The 16,927-nt window shown below is 38.0% G+C and overlaps 1 protein-coding gene across 1 annotated transcript in view; it reads left to right on the top strand.

The window, feature by feature from the left end:
- Nucleotides 1-16,927, top strand: part of MYBPC3 (myosin binding protein C3) — a 79,433-nt gene continuing 62,506 nt past the window's right edge. Inside the window, exons 1-6 of the mRNA XM_032213093.1 lie at nucleotides 1-25; nucleotides 8,952-9,218; nucleotides 11,123-11,263; nucleotides 14,358-14,444; nucleotides 14,814-14,962; nucleotides 16,214-16,331. Coding sequence (XP_032068984.1) covers nucleotides 1-25; nucleotides 8,952-9,218; nucleotides 11,123-11,263; nucleotides 14,358-14,444; nucleotides 14,814-14,962; nucleotides 16,214-16,331 — 787 coding nt within the window. The remainder of the gene's footprint in view (nucleotides 26-8,951; nucleotides 9,219-11,122; nucleotides 11,264-14,357; nucleotides 14,445-14,813; nucleotides 14,963-16,213; nucleotides 16,332-16,927) is intronic.

The following is a 16,927-nucleotide window of genomic DNA, read 5'->3' as shown; positions in this document are numbered from 1 at the left end:
ATGCCAGAACCTACAAAGAAACCAGGTAAGGATAACTGGAGATGGAACAAAAGAATGTTACTTGAGTAAGCATAGAGATGGAGCAGGTCTCTTCATTATATAGTGAAACAAGATGTCTTAACAATAAGGTTACATGAGAGAAAAATTAACCAGTATTCCCTTTTGAAGTAGGCAAACAGAAATAAAATTAAAGGATAATTAAAATAAAGTGGCTTTGTTAATTTAAAATATAGGGAGGCTATACATTCTTTATTTCTTTGTCCCCTTCAAATTGCAGCTTGTGATTTTCCTCTGAATTTTTCCTGGTGTATGTGATTGGCATTGTTAATTATTTTTCTCCTGATCTTCCATACAAATATAAGTTTATAGGGAGTTGAGAAAATGAGGTACTTTGTTTAAGATGTAGTTTTTGCTCAATAATATTAATCCTTGTATTGACAGAAATCCATAAATAATTCTTTCCTTTCTCCTTTTGAAATATGATATGTGAGAGCTCTCATCTAGAAAAGCTATTTTGGTACCTTTTCTGAAAAGGTATTTAAATTAAAATGAAAAAAAAGGCAAGTCACATTATTCCCCTGTTAAATGTCTGCACCTTCAAAAACATACATGCTTCATTCCTGAAATTTAAACCTTCTTTAATGGTCTTAGTTAAGATCTTATAATATTGAATGCTACATTCCGAGACAAGCTACTGGGGAATGGATCCATTGTTGTGATTGAATATTAGATGCCATCAACTCCACTGCAGTGCATTTGCAAGGATATAAAATTAGTGCTAAACCTTTTTGTCTTTTACAATCTCCTATTATATTGAGGATTGATAATCTGGGATCTGGTAGCTGCCTAGTTTAAAAGATAGTTTTCACCCATGTTGTGGTATGTTTGTTTTCCCAATTCAGCTAACTCTTCTAAGACACAGCATTCATTTGTTACTGTATATACAGCTATGCAAGGTCACTTAATGCATATCTCATATCACTGCCTTAGATTTTTTGCTTTTAAATTACCATCAAGCAATATAAGTACATACACTGCTTAGGGCACCAAGGAAAGGGGGACATCACAGAGGAGTTTCTCCCCTCCCCTGGCTACCATGTCCTTAATTGTTTATTGCCATGCTCAAGTTTTCAGCACATTGAATCTTAATGTCTTGTCAGTTAAGCAATGAAAGGGCTGAGAGGCACCATTTCCACCATTAGGACATCATTTGGCCTTAATTCATCCCTGACCCACATACATGAATTATCACAATATTCCACTTTGATCAATTAATATCAGGTTAATGTTGTCCCTAAATAACTGCTTATAAGTAGCAGGAAAGATTTATGTGCCCCCCCCCCTTTATGCCTAATTGGATACAATTGACCTGAAGGGGGGAAAGGCTTCTTTGGATATTTTTCCTAGAAAATATAACATGTGATTAGATTAGAACTTCAATGGTTAGGCTAAAAAAATTATGTGAGAGCTCAAAAATCAGAACATTAGAAACGCAGCAGTAGCAACCGAGCAATGGCTTCTTAGGAAACAGAGAGACATTAAACTGGTGAGAATGCCATTGGTTATACTGTAATCAACAGTATCTGAGAAGAAATAAGAGGACTTCCACAACAAATATCCTGTTTCCCCAAACACATGATGAAATCCACATAGTCCTTTGCATTCTCCAAGACTCTTTCATTGTGGCGCCCTTCCTATTGGTTTTAGTGATAAATCCTAAAAGAATACACTGAAGTAATTGAATGGAATTACAGGTGTACATGGATGAATCTAGTTACTAGAAGCAGAATGTTGTAGGAAGAAAACCCAAATTAGGTACATTTTGGTATACATTGGTAAAAGTATCATGCAGACCAACAAGAACTGCATGGTGATATTGTGATGCAAGCCCTATCCTTTTTCTATGCATGTTGCAAAAGGGGTGGAGCATGTGGCATGATGCTATTAATTGGAGAATAAGGGGAAAATATTAGATGTAAATAAAATTAATGTTAGGGGTATACACTCTTGTTGAACTCTTCTGTATGACTGGAGGCCTCTGAAAAGGCTGAATGACTTTCGTGAAATATAGCTTGTGTCTTTAGTTGTTCCTGGGTCCTAATTAAGCCTTAGCAATGTTAACAGTGGAAACATCTGGAAGATCTTGTTTGGGCTGGGGAGAGAACTAAGATCAGCATTTGAAGAGGAGATCTCTGGGGAATACCAAAGCTGTAGATTAGACTCAAAGGCCAGAAGAAGTCCCAGAAGACAATGGTAAACCACTTCCATGTCCAATGACATCCACAGCCTCCTGCACCATTTCTCAGAAATTTCTCCATCACAAACCTCAATTGCCACTATCCTAGGACTCAGGTTCAGAAATACCTGACTTTAGTAATGTTGACAGCCTTCTGGAACAGTTTTGGGTTGGTTTTCATTTTGTTTTGTTTTTTAGGATACTGATTACTTTTGATTTTATTGCTATGGAGCTGACCTTTTTTACATGTCAGACTGTCTTCATGTCAGAATAAAAAGATATATTGAAGATAATAAATTTAGATGCTTGTTCTCAGAAACTCTAGGTGGCTAACTATATGATTATAGATATGGATCAGTGGTGGTTTGCAGGCAGTACACCCCAGTACGGGCATACTGGTGCTTGCCTGGAGCACCGGGTACTGTTCCGGTACGGTGGTCCGGAGGGCCCACCCACCCGAACTCCTTACCTGTATTTGAGTTCCTCGGCGCTTCCGCACATGCACAGGGAGCGCAGGGTGTCTGCGCAATGCTCCACCAAGCAGCTGGAGCGTCATGGAGGCTTGCGAAGGCGTCACAAGAGGTAAGGATGCATGCACACATTGCACGTGTGTGCATGCGTGCTGTGCACATTCATGTGGTGGATGCCGGGCCCCATTGCAACCATACCGGTTGCAATGAGATCTGGAACCCACCACTGATATGGATCATAGATGTGATAATTTGATTACACTTCTAATTTGTTCATTATTATGTGGAACAATTCCAGAATCAAAATGGAGAAGCCGGAAAGAAAGTACTGAACAATTATAAGTACGCGAGAACTGTGCACATACACAAAATGCGAGTCTTGAGTTGTAGTCAGCAAGAGCCTATGAACATCTAGGGGAAAAAACATTTGCTAAATACAAGTCAGAGAGATGACTATAGGCCTAGGAAAAGCAGTGGAAAACATATTTTGATAAGATCACTTGCATCGTAGGAGCTGAAACTTTAGTAGTAGCAGCAACAGCAATAGCAGCAGTAGTTGTAGCAGTGTTTTCAATCTCATAAAGGCACCGAACTCTACTAAGATCCAGGGCAGCATGCAACATGAAAAATAGCATGAGACCATATCAGAATGAAAACAGAATGCATGTCCAGGAGAGAGGGGGAAATCATACTTAAATTAATCTGTAAAATATAGCAATAGCGGTAGCAATAGCATTTAGACTCATATACTGCTTCATAGTGCTTTACAGCCCTCTCCAAGTGGTTTACAGAGTCAGCATATTGCCTCCAACAATCTGGGTCCGCATTTTAATGATCTCGGAAGGGTGGAGGGCTGAGTCAACTTTAAGCCAGTGAGAACTGCTTGCAGTTGGCAGAAATAACCTGCAATACTGCATTCTAACCACTGCACCACCATGGCTCTCCACTGTGCCATCACAGCTCTTGGTGGCAGATATAGATACTTGGCATCCATCATAACCCAAGGCCTAAGAGAAAAGCCAAGTTTTTTATACCTCCTTAAATGCTGTCAGAGTAGACGCCATAGATTCGGAGAGGGGGGGCATTGCATTTGCTATACGATGAGGGGACTCCAATGAGATCGTTTACATTGATATTGTAAACTGAGTCAGCATGCTCTTTTTCATAACTTTGAGTATACAACTGCAACATGAAGCTTTACGAGTAGTAAACCTGCTTTTAAATGTAAATCTGTAAATACTAGGGCAAAATAATTATAGCTATTCTACATTAATGGACTTGTGGGACAACAGATGCATGGAACAATTATATACAAAGGTTTAATAAAGACAGGCTTGGTATGCACATCTTACTGGCAGTCTTTTGCTCAGGTTACTTTACTGGAATTTATAGCCTCAGCTGCTGTAGCGGAAGAAGAATGTAAGATTTTAAGACATCACAACTTGGGATCAAGGGAGAGCTAAGCCCATTAATGGAGCAAGTGGCCTTTACTCTTTTCAGCTAGGAAATTTACAATAACTTTAAATAAAGTTCTAGAGCAAAACATTGGCCAATTCTCTCACTGATCCAGCTGAAGCTGCCACGGGCACATACCAAACTGATTTCCATTTACTCTACTTTGTTGAAGGAGAGGAAGATAATATATTGGAAGTAAGAAATCAGCTAAGGAAAATTATTATTTGTACCTGTTCTCTCTGTGCTGAGTACACCATATGAAACTAACAGCAAAAAACCTTCTCCCTGACCAGAGTTGTTCTGGTGATAAAAGATAAGTGGGGAGCAGCCTACTCAGCTGCACGTTTGAAAAGCTACTGAGAGATCAAGCTTTGACTAAATTGAAGGAATCAAAGAGTAGATCTGATAGACTTAATAGACTTAAATGAAGATCTCCCTCTCCCACTCATTACTCATATCATGGTTCAAAGAACAAGATGAAATATTCCAGCAGCATTTTGTCACTGAGGAGTTTAGTCATGCTATCCTGTGCTCTGTTCCTGTCCAGCAACCATTTTTGTAGGACAGGAACAGATAACATTGTTCTTTAATCATCTCTCTCCCATGACCTACGTGACCTTGGGGCACGTTCTCCTGAGGCTTACCTCGGTTTCTCAGCTACTTCACAGAGGAAGGAATGCTCTTCATTTCTTTTTTGAAGGAAGTCTTTTGCTGTGCATGTAAGAAGTTATCTCAGTAGCATAGTAGTTAGAAGGTTTGTGCCATACGCAGAATGGTCCTGGGTTCAAAACCAATAAAAATGCTGAATTTTAAATTATTATTTTTTCTCTGACATCCTTATTTTTTCCTAGGTTTTTCTTTTTAATAAGAAAAAATATCAGGAGCCCCAGTATTTATTTAAAGAACAAAGGCTAGGGGGAAATAGGAATATCAAGGAAACTCAATATAGTTTCAAAAATATCTGTACTGCTGAATTTTCTGTGTATGAAACAGGTTTCTAATAGTTGTGCTGTTAATGTGATATTGCAACAGAAGCTGTAAAAGACCTTCTGGAAGGCAAAAAAAAGAAATTTTAATTTAAATGTAATTGTTGTGCCCATACATTATAGCATTAACTTTAGCATATATAAATTTAATTTATATAAAATATATATGTATATACTATAGGAAAAAAATCTGGTCCAGTTCCAAACTGGGAGAAAGGCACTGGAAATAAAATGAAGGCTGACTGGTTGCAAGGAAATAAGGTTTATTTGGTTTCCAGAAACTTCAGTGGCTGCAGCAAATGTTTCTGGGGCGTGGACTCCTTGGCTGTGTGAATGGATGGATCTTTGTAGGGTTCTGGGGTTTTGTGATTGAGATCCTCCAGGGGGTGGTGCAATGTAGTGAGCCTTCTGGTCTCTTGCTATTCTAATGGTGGTGGGGTTAGTCCTACTATGTCCTAGAGGTCCTGTCCTGTTCTTAGAATTTGGGTGGGGAATGTAGATTTTAGGAGTTTTTGTTTTTCTACTTTTAATCCTTTCTGTGGGAGCTGGGCTGAAGGTGTTTTGTTTATGAAAAGTCTGGCCTGGATTTCTTAATAGGCACAAAATATCCATCTCTAAAGTCTTCGGGTTTCTGCCCGAGGCTGTTAAGAAAGACTGGGGCTGTTTTCTGCCTTTAAGAACATGTTTCTCCATTTCTTCTTTGGGGAAATATAAATTCCCTTATTCAGAATATTCAGAATAAGGAATATTTTAATCTGGGGAGGGGCTTCCTACAATACACACCATTGCTTTCCTGAACAGAAACTTGGGAAGGCGCAATAGTAGGGGAAGTATCCAGTAAGAGGAGATCGTAGTCCTGGGTCTCTTTTAAGATGTTGCCAAACCAATTCAGACCCTGCCAGATTTTTATTAAGCTGGGTTGGATTTAAATTGCCATGAGCACAAGATAGAAGCTGCTTAAAAGGGCATTGTTGACAGACCATTAAAGTATTTATGGAAGATTTAAAGGCTAAAAAGGCTGGGTGACAACAACTGGCTTTACAAAGCTATCCCTCTAAATCTTTTTATCCTCCTGCTTTGAAGGGAGAAGATGAGCAGTAAGTGTCTTGCAGTCATTTTCCAAACTGGCTTGACTTCCAAGAATGCCGTAACCCAGTCCTGTTAGATATAAAGTAAATGTCAGGACTTAATTTTTGCTACCTACAACATGACATTTGTTTAGTGTTGGAAGGTTCAGTTCTTCTATGTATTGTCTCATTGTATTTTCTCAGTGACTGTCCTCTAATAGTGATGGATACAGTCAAAATGTATGCATTGGCCCACCCCATGCCCTGAACTTCTTTACAAATTTTATTCTCAGGGTTGTCATCACTTCCTACTCCTTCTCATTACTGTTACTTCTTTGATAATTGCATAGATACTAGACCGCCTCCATCTGGTCTTGCAGTTTGCATAAGCTGTCATCATTTTACTTTGAATACAGCTATATCAAGCATGCTGGCTTTCTGTCTAAATATATTTTCCTAATAAAGGGCTTCTGAAAGAGACAGGAGCACTCGTCTGCAGAAATCCTTTGGTGAAATGCTTCTTATTTCATCTATATTCTACTCCATAAAGTTCCTCTGCTATCTAGAGAGAACGGTATTCACTTCAACACAACCAAAGTTTTCTGTTTATTTTTAAATCTGCATCTTCTTTTTTCAGAATCCAAAAGATTCAAACTGAAATTACTCTACATATAATCAACTAAATACCATAGGTGTCAAACATGGGGGGGAGCAGTCCCATATATAAGCAGTTCAGTTATTTTACCATTTGAATTAAGGCAGTTAAGGAACCCTGAGTTCTTATCCTGAGGCCAGCTGAAACCATCCAGCCCATTTCATAATTTTGAGTCAAGACACACATACAAGCTAAACTGTAAACCCTAAAACAGACTTAACAAAATAAAAGATCTTTCCTAAACCGCAGAAAAACAGAAATATATATTTTAACAGTGTGTTTTGTCATTTATAGCTAATTTGCATTTCTTCTATGAAATCTGTAAAGTTTTATATTATTAATATGTTGATTGAGGCGAATAATCCACTATAAGACCTTCTTTTCCTAAAAGAGATATTCCCATCCATTTTGAAGTTTATTGCTCCAAAGTATCAATTTTTATGAGAAGAAAAATCAAATTAAAATAAGGCTATTTTAATGAAGTCAAAATATGTTTACATTTTAACTAGTCCTACTTACATTTTAGCTAGTACTACATAAACTAGACTACTAAAAGCTCTTATTAAAAACTTAATGGCTAATTTATACCTTTAGTTAAGTTCCATATGCACATGGGTGCCCATTTGTATTTAAACCCAGATAATATAGTTTGTGCATAATGAATCAGTAATGCTTCCTTCTCCTGTCCCAAGGATCAAAGTCATTACCTAATTAATTTGATCCTTTGTACTTCCTCTCACCAGTTATCCACATTCCTCTTCACAAAGCAGACTGGGATTAGTAGTATATGAAACTGGATATTACATAGAGAAAGAAATCTCTTTGACTCAAATGCAAAGTCACAAGCATAGCCTATGTAGGTTGTGCTTGTGACATTAGCACAGAAAACGGTTTAAACGAAAAAATCCTGGTCAGAATATTTTTTTCAATTTTACTTTAGCAAATCAACCAAGATTCTCAGAAAGTTTAATAGTGCAATTGATTCCTATCATTGTAACTACCAACCAACAGTACATTCGGGGAATAATGCATTTCACTAACAAGAATCTCTGAATGATTTAGTAATATAGGGTTCAAAGATCATCATACAGTATATTTAATGTCACAGACCATGGATAGCTAAGACAAGGTCTAGATTTTTCAAAGAAGATAATTATCTAACCAGATAGGAATTCTGGCTTCTACAGAAAAATGAAGCATTTCACGGGAAAGGAAATAAAACTGGCCTTCCTGTTTTCTGGTTCATAGCAGTGGGTTGCCTAAACAACAAGTGGTTGAGATAAAATGGAGTTAGAATCAAAGTGGTGTATTAAAAGTGAATATTCAGTCTGGATATCCAGACTGAATAAAATAATTTATGATCATCAGTTCTGAAAGTCAATGCCTGTAAAAAATATTGCAAATGCTATACCGTATTTTTCAGAGTATAAGACGCACCGGAGTATAAGACGCACCAAGGTTTTGAAGAAGCAAATTTTTTTTTAAAAAGTCTTTGCACTCTGCAAATCTCCCAAAAATATCTTGTTTTTTGTGAAAATGGGCCTGTTTTTTGTCAAAAAAAAGGACATGGATAGCCTTTAGGAAGCTTATAGAGTGCTCCCGGGGCGGGGGGGGGGGCAAAAATGAGCAAAAAATGGCCCAATTTTTTGCTCATTTCTGCCCTCCCCAGCCCCCAGGAGCTCTCTGAAAGCCTCCTAAAAACTATGCACAGCCATTCTGGTGAAGGGGTGGGGTTTCGGGAGGCAAAAAAATACTGTATTCAGTGTGTAAGACGCACCAATTTTCAGCCTCTTTTTTGAGAGAAAAAGGTGTGTCTTATACTCTGAAAAATACAGAAGGTATGAGGGATTAGAAAACAGGGTAGACCAGTGGCCCCCAGCTTTTTGGGCATGGAGAGAGGTTTTTCCCCAAATGGAGGGGGCTTGGTTTTGTGTGCTGCCTGCATCCTGTGGATGGGGCTTCACTTATTTCTGTGGTCCAGTTTCTGGCATGCTACGGACCGGTGCAGGCCCACAGACCAGGGTTGGGGACCCCTGGAATAGACTATTTTGCACTTTTTATTTTTATTTGCCATCTTTTTAGCTTCAGCATTCATCAAGAAACCAAAGACAAAAGATGTTTCAGCAGGAAGCACGGCTATTTTTGAAGCAGAAACGGAGAAGATGGGGATCAAGGTGAAATGGCAGCAAAATGGTGTAGACCTTGCCACAAGTGAGAAGTATATTATCAAATCAGAGGGGAATAAGCACACCTTGACCATTAATAATGTTGGAAAAGAGGATGATGCCACTTATGCTGTCATTGCTGGAAGTTCCAAGGTCAAATTTGAACTTAAAGTGACAGAACCAGGTAAACCAGAAATACAAGTGACTGTTTCGAACCATCATTATTGTTACACATGACCTTTCTTTCTTTGAAGACATTTAAGCCAATAAAATGGGGGTGTTCCTAGGGAGAAGTTAAAAGGGGGGGGACAAGATGCTAGCCATGAACATGCAATTGAAACCCTGTCCCTTTTCTATGTGTGATGCCTCAGCAGGCATCTCTTCCTATACACCAAAAATAGCCATGTTACCCATGGTATTCTATTTTCTTCATTATGGTTTCGTGGTGGGAATGCGCAGACATGCCTTGATGACGTCTGGGTGGGTGGGAGGAGCCTCACACCACCGCCATTACCAGTTCTCCCGAACTGGTGAGGATTAGCAGGATACCACCTCTGATGCTACCCCCATGGGGAAGGAAAAACCCACTGTCTTAAAACAGAGTGTGATATTCCCCTTGTATTTGAATTATTATTATTTTTGTCACTTGAAATCTTAATTCGGGAACCATTAAGCTAAATGACATGACCATAGAACAATAGTTGGATTCAGCAGAAACCTCCCATAGGCATATAAGTCATTTCTGCATTTGCAAGGCAATTGGACAAGCAAAGATTAGATGGGGGAAGAGGCAATCCATCACAAAAACCACCCCACCCAAACCAGTGAAGCTCCGGGATGATGAAGAGGATTTGTAAAATTCAATTTATTGTCCCAATTTATTGATTTTTCCAAAAGGCGAATGGATTTTCTTGTTTTTTTCCCCCTTTGAAAATGTTTCTATTTTTATCCACCAATTCCCGGTCAGGCAGATAAAATTGAAGAAGTTTCTGGGATGATATGCAAAATAAACGGTTGGAGGAACTGGGTATGTCTAGTTTAATCAAAAGAAGGACTAGGGTAGACATGATAGCAGTGTTCCAATATCTCACAAGAAGAGGGAGTCAAACTATTCTCCAAGGCACCTGAGGGTAGAACAAGAAGCAATGGGTGGAAACTAATCAAGGAGAGAAGCAACTTAGAATTGAAGAGAAATTTCCTGACGGTTAGAACAATTAATCAGTGGAACAGCTTGCCTCCAGAAGTTGTGAATGCCCCAACACTGGAAGTCTTTAAGAAAATGTTGGATAGCCATTTGTCTGAAACGGTATAGGGTTTCCTGCCTAGGCAGGGGGTTGGACTAGAATACCTCCAAGCTCCTTTCCAACTCTGCTATTGTATTGTATTGTATTAAAAAAAAAAAACCAAGTCCAGTTGCCTTTTGGAAAAAGACCTTTGAGACAACCATGACTAGGATGATTGAGAATTTTCAAAGACAGTTTATTGAACAAGAAAAAATAAGTCAGTTCTGCAAAAATAAAATGTTCATAAATTATCACAAAGTGTAGGTTTGGGAAAGCATTTTAGCAATAGCAATAGCAATAGCAGTCAGACTTATATACTGCTTCATAGGGCTTTCAGTCCTCTCTAAGCGGTTTACAGAGTCAGCATATTGCCCCCAACAACAATCCGGGTCCTCATTTTACCCATCTCGGAAGGATGGAAGGCTGAGTCAACCCTGAGCCGGTGAGATTTGAACAGCTGAACTGCAGAACTGCAGTCAGCTGAAGTAGCCTGCAGTGCTGCATTTAACCGCTGCACCACCTCGGCTCTTCATTTTGGAGGTAATTTGGTCCAGTCTACCATTAAAATATCTAACTTCCATTTATATTCTTCCAATGCAGCATGGAAGTGAAGTCCACTACCTCTGAGGGAGGCTGTTGTACAATTGAATCTCTCTTGCTGTTAGAAAATTCTTCGTGATACATTTAATTTTATGTTTTCTTAGTATTAACTATAACCTTAATTTTGCCCCCAATGTGTCATATTCCTACAATATGCTGTAAACTTTCATTAAAAATAAATCCTATGGTATCTTTTTTTAAATAGAAAAAATGGAAGCGGTTCCTCCTCCTGATGTTTCTTCTGATCAACCAACCTTTTCAGACATACTTACTGTACCAAACACTGGACCTATAAATGCTGAATCTAAAGATGCTGAAGCTACAAGTGATAACAAAGCCTCAGAAGGTAAAAATAGTAACAGGCACAGAAGATTAATCTGACCCTAATTATAAGAAAATGAATGTTTACTGACAACAAAAAGAATATAAAAAACCCACATTGTGTGGCTTGACAAACTATTTTACCTATTATTTGTTCTTTAGTATATACAGAATCACTTAGACAAGATGGACAGAATAGAAAATGTGATGAATGAATAAATAAATACATATAAATAAATAAATAATACAACCAATGTACTATAAAACTTTGTTACTGACAAGAAAATGTGCATACCCTTCTATTAACTCTTTTCTTGTGCCTATGCCTGAAAAATTATTATTCCCCCCCCCTTTGGGTGATATCAAAATGATATTATAACAGACCAAGCCACTGATCTGTTTAGTTCAACGTTGGCTCCACTGACTAGTAACATTTTAAAAAGAACACAATTTAGAGATTCAGAATATACAGCTGAGGGCGTTTTGTATGAAATGTAGAGGCTCTACTTCTTATGTCTAGCCCTTGGTTATCTTTCAGATAGTTTGCCAAATTATATACTTGTTTATGCTGATCTGCCTGCAGCTGACATCACAATGGCCAACAGCAAAGTATGGTAGCTACTGATTGTACAACTGTGATTAGTTCCCAGTAATCAATTTACTTCAATGAACACTTTTGTTAAATACAGATTTTTTTGAAGTAAATTGATTACAAGGAACTAATCACAGTTGCTACCATACTCTGTCTAAAGTCTGCTCCCTGCTTTAATAGACCAGACCTGGCATAAATATAGCTGTGTTCTTTTCCATATCCTCTTGCTTGATATTGATAGACAGGCATGGTGGTTTACATAACTTACTGATGACCTTCTGTGGGATCTCCCACCTTGACTTAGGAAGATCCAGCTCATATTTTGTGCACAAACAAGTAGCTGGCATTATATATAGGAACATCTGTACAGAACATGAGTGTTAGATAGGGTGAACGGATGAGGCAGACTCAGGCTTCAGCAACAAACAGTTCTTTATTAAGTGACAACTATGTACAATCCAGCAAAGACTCTGTCTGGCAGAAGCCCTTTTATAGGGAGCTATCAGACCACTCAACCAATCAGATTTGAATATTGTTCCCGCTGGAGCAGAGGAAACTACCATACTGATTGTCAGTATGTAACATGACCCCAGGACACTGAAACCATCATAAATACGAATCTGTTGCCAAACATCAAAATTTTGATCACGTGACCATGAGGATGCTGCAATGGTCACTAAGTGTGAAAAATGGTCATCAGTCACTTTTTTCAATGCCATTGTAACTTTGGTCACTAAATGAACTGTTTGAAAGTTAAGGCTATGCTAGCTTACATTTTCAAGAGAGAGAAGCTAAACTCCTTGTTAGAATTGAAATAGAAATGAATTGAGTAGAGTAGAGTAAAGTAAGATAGAATAGTTTATTAGCCAAGTGTGATTGGACACACAAGGAATTTGTCTTTGGTGAATATGCTCTCAGTGTACATAAAGAAAAATAAAATAGTAGGATAGTGGGATCCTTGCTGCACCAAGCTCAGAAAGCAGCGATCCCACTGTCTCCCCCACATCTCCTTCTCCCTCTCGTTCTCTTTTTGGGGGGAAGGAGGAGAAAGGACAAAAAAGAGAAAGAGGGAGAAATGGCTGCAGGGAGAGCGGCGCCCAAGAGTACGGGCAAAAAAAACCCACCTTCTGACGGCTGAGCCACTTGGCCCGGGACCGAGCCTCCTCCTCACCGTGGTGCCAGAAAGCCCTCGCTCTCCCTGCAGAAAAACGGCATGCGTCAGCGCGTGCACTCACTGGAGGGGAGGGAGCTTCGCCCCTCGTCAGAGCCGAGCAGAGAGAGGAAAACCATTGCCCTCTAAAGGCCACATCAGGAATGACACTGCAGAGAAATAAAAACTTTTTTTTTAACGGCGTCCTTTTTAATATTGTTTTCTTTCTTTTGGAAAATCAGGACTTTTTGAACACGCTGCGGGACATGGGACAAATTATTAAAAATCGTGACTGTCCCGCCAAAAGCGGGATGTTATTCCTGCTTGCATCTTACAACCTGCCACTATATATTGAACTGCCTCGGATGTCTCTCTGCATAGTTTGCATCTTGGATCCTTTCTAGTGTGATAGTCCATTGTCTCTATGGATCTGGCGCTTAGTGCCTGTCCTTGTGCTGTTGTGATCAGTGCCCCTGTCTTTAAGTCCAGTGCTTTCCAGCCATTGGTAACATTTCCCAATGTCTGACACCTCAGTTATCAAACAATGCAGGGTCTTGCCTTGCTATGGCACTTCCTCTGCTGGAATTTCCTCCTGTGTCTCCTGCTGCCTCAGGCTCATCTCTGAATGCCATCTTACTGATGTATTCATGGGTGCTCTAGATTCCATCCAGGACAGTGGCTTTGAGACTCACCAGACTCTTTCTGGCTGGTGTATTGTCTCTGGGTGTTGGATTTGGCATGGAAACCGCTGTACATCATGAAGTGCTTCTGGGTCTTCACATGAGTAGTTTCTTCTTTGGCCTTCTTTGACTACATTGACAGGGTATCTGATGACTGGCAGAGCATACATGTTGGTGGCATGGATCTTGTACCCTTTATATTTGTGGAAAAAGTTCGCTTCAAGATTCCCCTCTTAAGTTTTCACCAAGATTCGAACAGCCTCCATCATACTGGAGGTTTGAAGGTACCTGAAGACCAGGCTCTTTGCCAAGGGTACATAAATGGATAAATGGGTAATTTTTATTAAATATTTTTAAAAGGAAGATAAAAACTAATACAAGCTAATAAAAAGTAAGAAAAAGAAAAAAGGTTAAAGGTGTGAAAAATGAAAGAGAAATAAATGAAAAAGAAAAAAGAAAAAAGATACCCAGCAGTAGCTTTTCATCTTCTTTATAGTAATTATAAGTACAATTATAAATTTACCATTTATCTGTGGTTACAACATAACTCTCTTCTTTCTATAATCTGTATTTTTTGTTTTGGGTTGTTTTCTAGCTTTAGTGTTCTAACCATTTGTAAAATGCTCAGAATCACTGGGAGTCAGGCAGCATATATTATTATCATTATTAATTATATTAATCTTGATTTGACTTGCAGTTCTTCCTACAGAAGCCCAGAAAGAAATACCTGTCGACCCGATTGGCATTTTTGTGACTCGACCACATGATGGAGAAGTTACAGTTGGTACATATATGACACAGGAGGGGTGGGGGTGGGGGCTGAGCAACACTCATTTTGTCATACACACACCTAACCTCCCGTAAAAGGTGGAATGAAAAATTGGGATTTTTTTTTGCACTTTTTGGAGGGTGGGGTGCAAAATGCTAGCTTTAATTCTGAAGGTGCATAAGTCTCCTCTTTCACCCTTTAAACCCCTAACTCAGCTCCCTTGTGAAGCTCAAGTCTCCCCTGGCATGATTCTGAGAGAAATTGTCTGTCCCTGTCCTAGGACCTTAAGGGGAAGATTGTTTTGTAAAACTAGTGTCTCTGACATAGTTGATAATATAGCAGGAACCCTTTATTGTGATTACTCACCTAAATTTCTCTCTCAAGGTGGGAACATTACATTCACTGCTGTAGTAGCAAGTGAAAGCTTGCTGAAGAAACCTACAGCCAAATGGTTCAAGGGAAAGTGGATGGACCTGGCAAGCAAAGTAGGGAAACACCTTCAGCTTCATGAGAGTTATGATCGAAACAATAAGGTACAACTACCTTACAAAGAATTTGTCCATTCCACCTTTCTATATAAGCAGCATAATCGTAACAATAACATTTCTTCTTCTCAGCAATATCAAGAAATATATATATATAACTACTGTTTTATTATCTTTGGACATAAAATACTGTTTACAACCTTTGCTTAAACTATACTGAACAAGAGCTAGTAAAATTACTTTAGGTGTGAAATGCCACTCGGTGTTATGTATCTTCTCCCAATTCATAATTTGCATTAGTTAAGAAAGTACATTTGTGTCAGTAAAATGATGAAAAAAGTACCTCTTAAGTCTGTTTTTTTTCCCAGAGACTAAATTTTATAGATGAAGAAGGGTTAAGTTAATCTCTTAAGGATTAACTTTTTAAAAATCAATCTGAGTCTTCCCAGAAACTTTTTTTTTCCTTTTTCAGTTTTAAGTGTACTAAACTTTGCTTTGTGTATTTCATCATTCCATTCTAACTAGAAATAGAGAGAAGAATGTGCCTCTTCTACTGTAGTTAGCTAACAATAGTTAAATATATAGAAAATATAATGGGATTCAGACAGTATAATAAAACAAAGAATGAATATATTACATACATCAAGATAAATTTGTAGATATTGAGGCTCTCACTAGAGTTCCTAATCAAGTTTAGTGATCCATTCTTATGATAAACGATTAGGTAGGGGGAAAAATTAAGAGAAAAAAGACACAAGAACATTTTCATTAGGAGAAGGTAAAAGGTAAAAAAAAAATCCCTCAAACTGAGTTTGGCTCCTAGAGATTTACTGTGAAGTAGTAATTACATATATGTATGTGTGTGTGTGTGTGTGTGTGTGTGTGTGTGTATTTATTTATATATATATATATATATATCAGCTATATTTAGCTGATGAGAGCTAAATAGCTTGAAATAGATCTATACTAGTCTCCCTTTATTTATTTATCAGCACAAATAAAAAAACACAAATATAACAAAGGCAACAGTAAAAATGTTGGGTTTCTGTCGTGATGGACTCTTGTGACGAGCCGATTGACAGATGATGGAAGCAGTTAGCTTCCTCCCATAATTGGGGCTTACCAGGGGTTGTAAAAATCTAATATATATATAGTATATAGTATATAGTATAATATATATATATTATAGAGAACCAGATGATTATTGGGAAATTCATACAGAAGAAGAACTCTTAGTTAATAACAGTCAGATTTATGTGTCTATCTCCTAAAAGGGTCCAATTATTTCTTCTTTTCAAGGTTTATGTCTTTGAAATGAATATTATTGATGCAGAACCAAATTATGCAGGGGGGTATCGATGTGAGGTGGCTATAAAGGACAAATTTGACAGCTGCAACTTTACCCTGGTTGTCCATGGTAAGGTGTTATATTTTCCTTATTACCAAAATGTTTGTTTTGGCAGCATTGTATAACATAGTATCAATATTACATCTACTATAATATTATAATAGTAATGATAATTACTATTATTTCATGCTGAATGATGTGTCTTATATAAGGCATGCACTGGGAGAAAATACACATCAAATATTTACTCAGAAAAGGATTGATAAAGTCTGACTAAAATAGGGTTTTGGAGAAGGGACAAGAGGGAAATGAAAAAACTTCCTTTTAATTATTTATGTATTTAGTTATGGACTCTCATTTTCAGTGTTTACATATAAATCAGTTTTATTGATGTATTTCCATGTTAATTTTTATTTTTAAAACAATTACAAAGGAAATTTCTGCTTCATTACATTTAAAAATATATGTTCATGGATCTCCCCCCCCCCCCACCGCCCCAATGTCAGTATTTTGAACCAGGATTTTTATAAATTCCAAGATAATTGGATAATGTGCAAGCAAAGTCTTGTACAATTCAAGGCTTTTCTATCTCAAATTAAGCTCCACTTAAGTTGGAAATTACTCCCAGGTAAGTAACTATAAAGTGGCAATTTTAACCTGCTTAT

This window comes from Thamnophis elegans, chromosome 1, assembly GCF_009769535.1.
Source record: "Thamnophis elegans isolate rThaEle1 chromosome 1, rThaEle1.pri, whole genome shotgun sequence".
Taxonomy (NCBI): Eukaryota; Metazoa; Chordata; class Lepidosauria; order Squamata; family Colubridae; genus Thamnophis; species Thamnophis elegans.
Note: the sequence above shows the minus strand (reverse complement) of the source record. Positions and strands in the feature narration are given on the sequence as shown.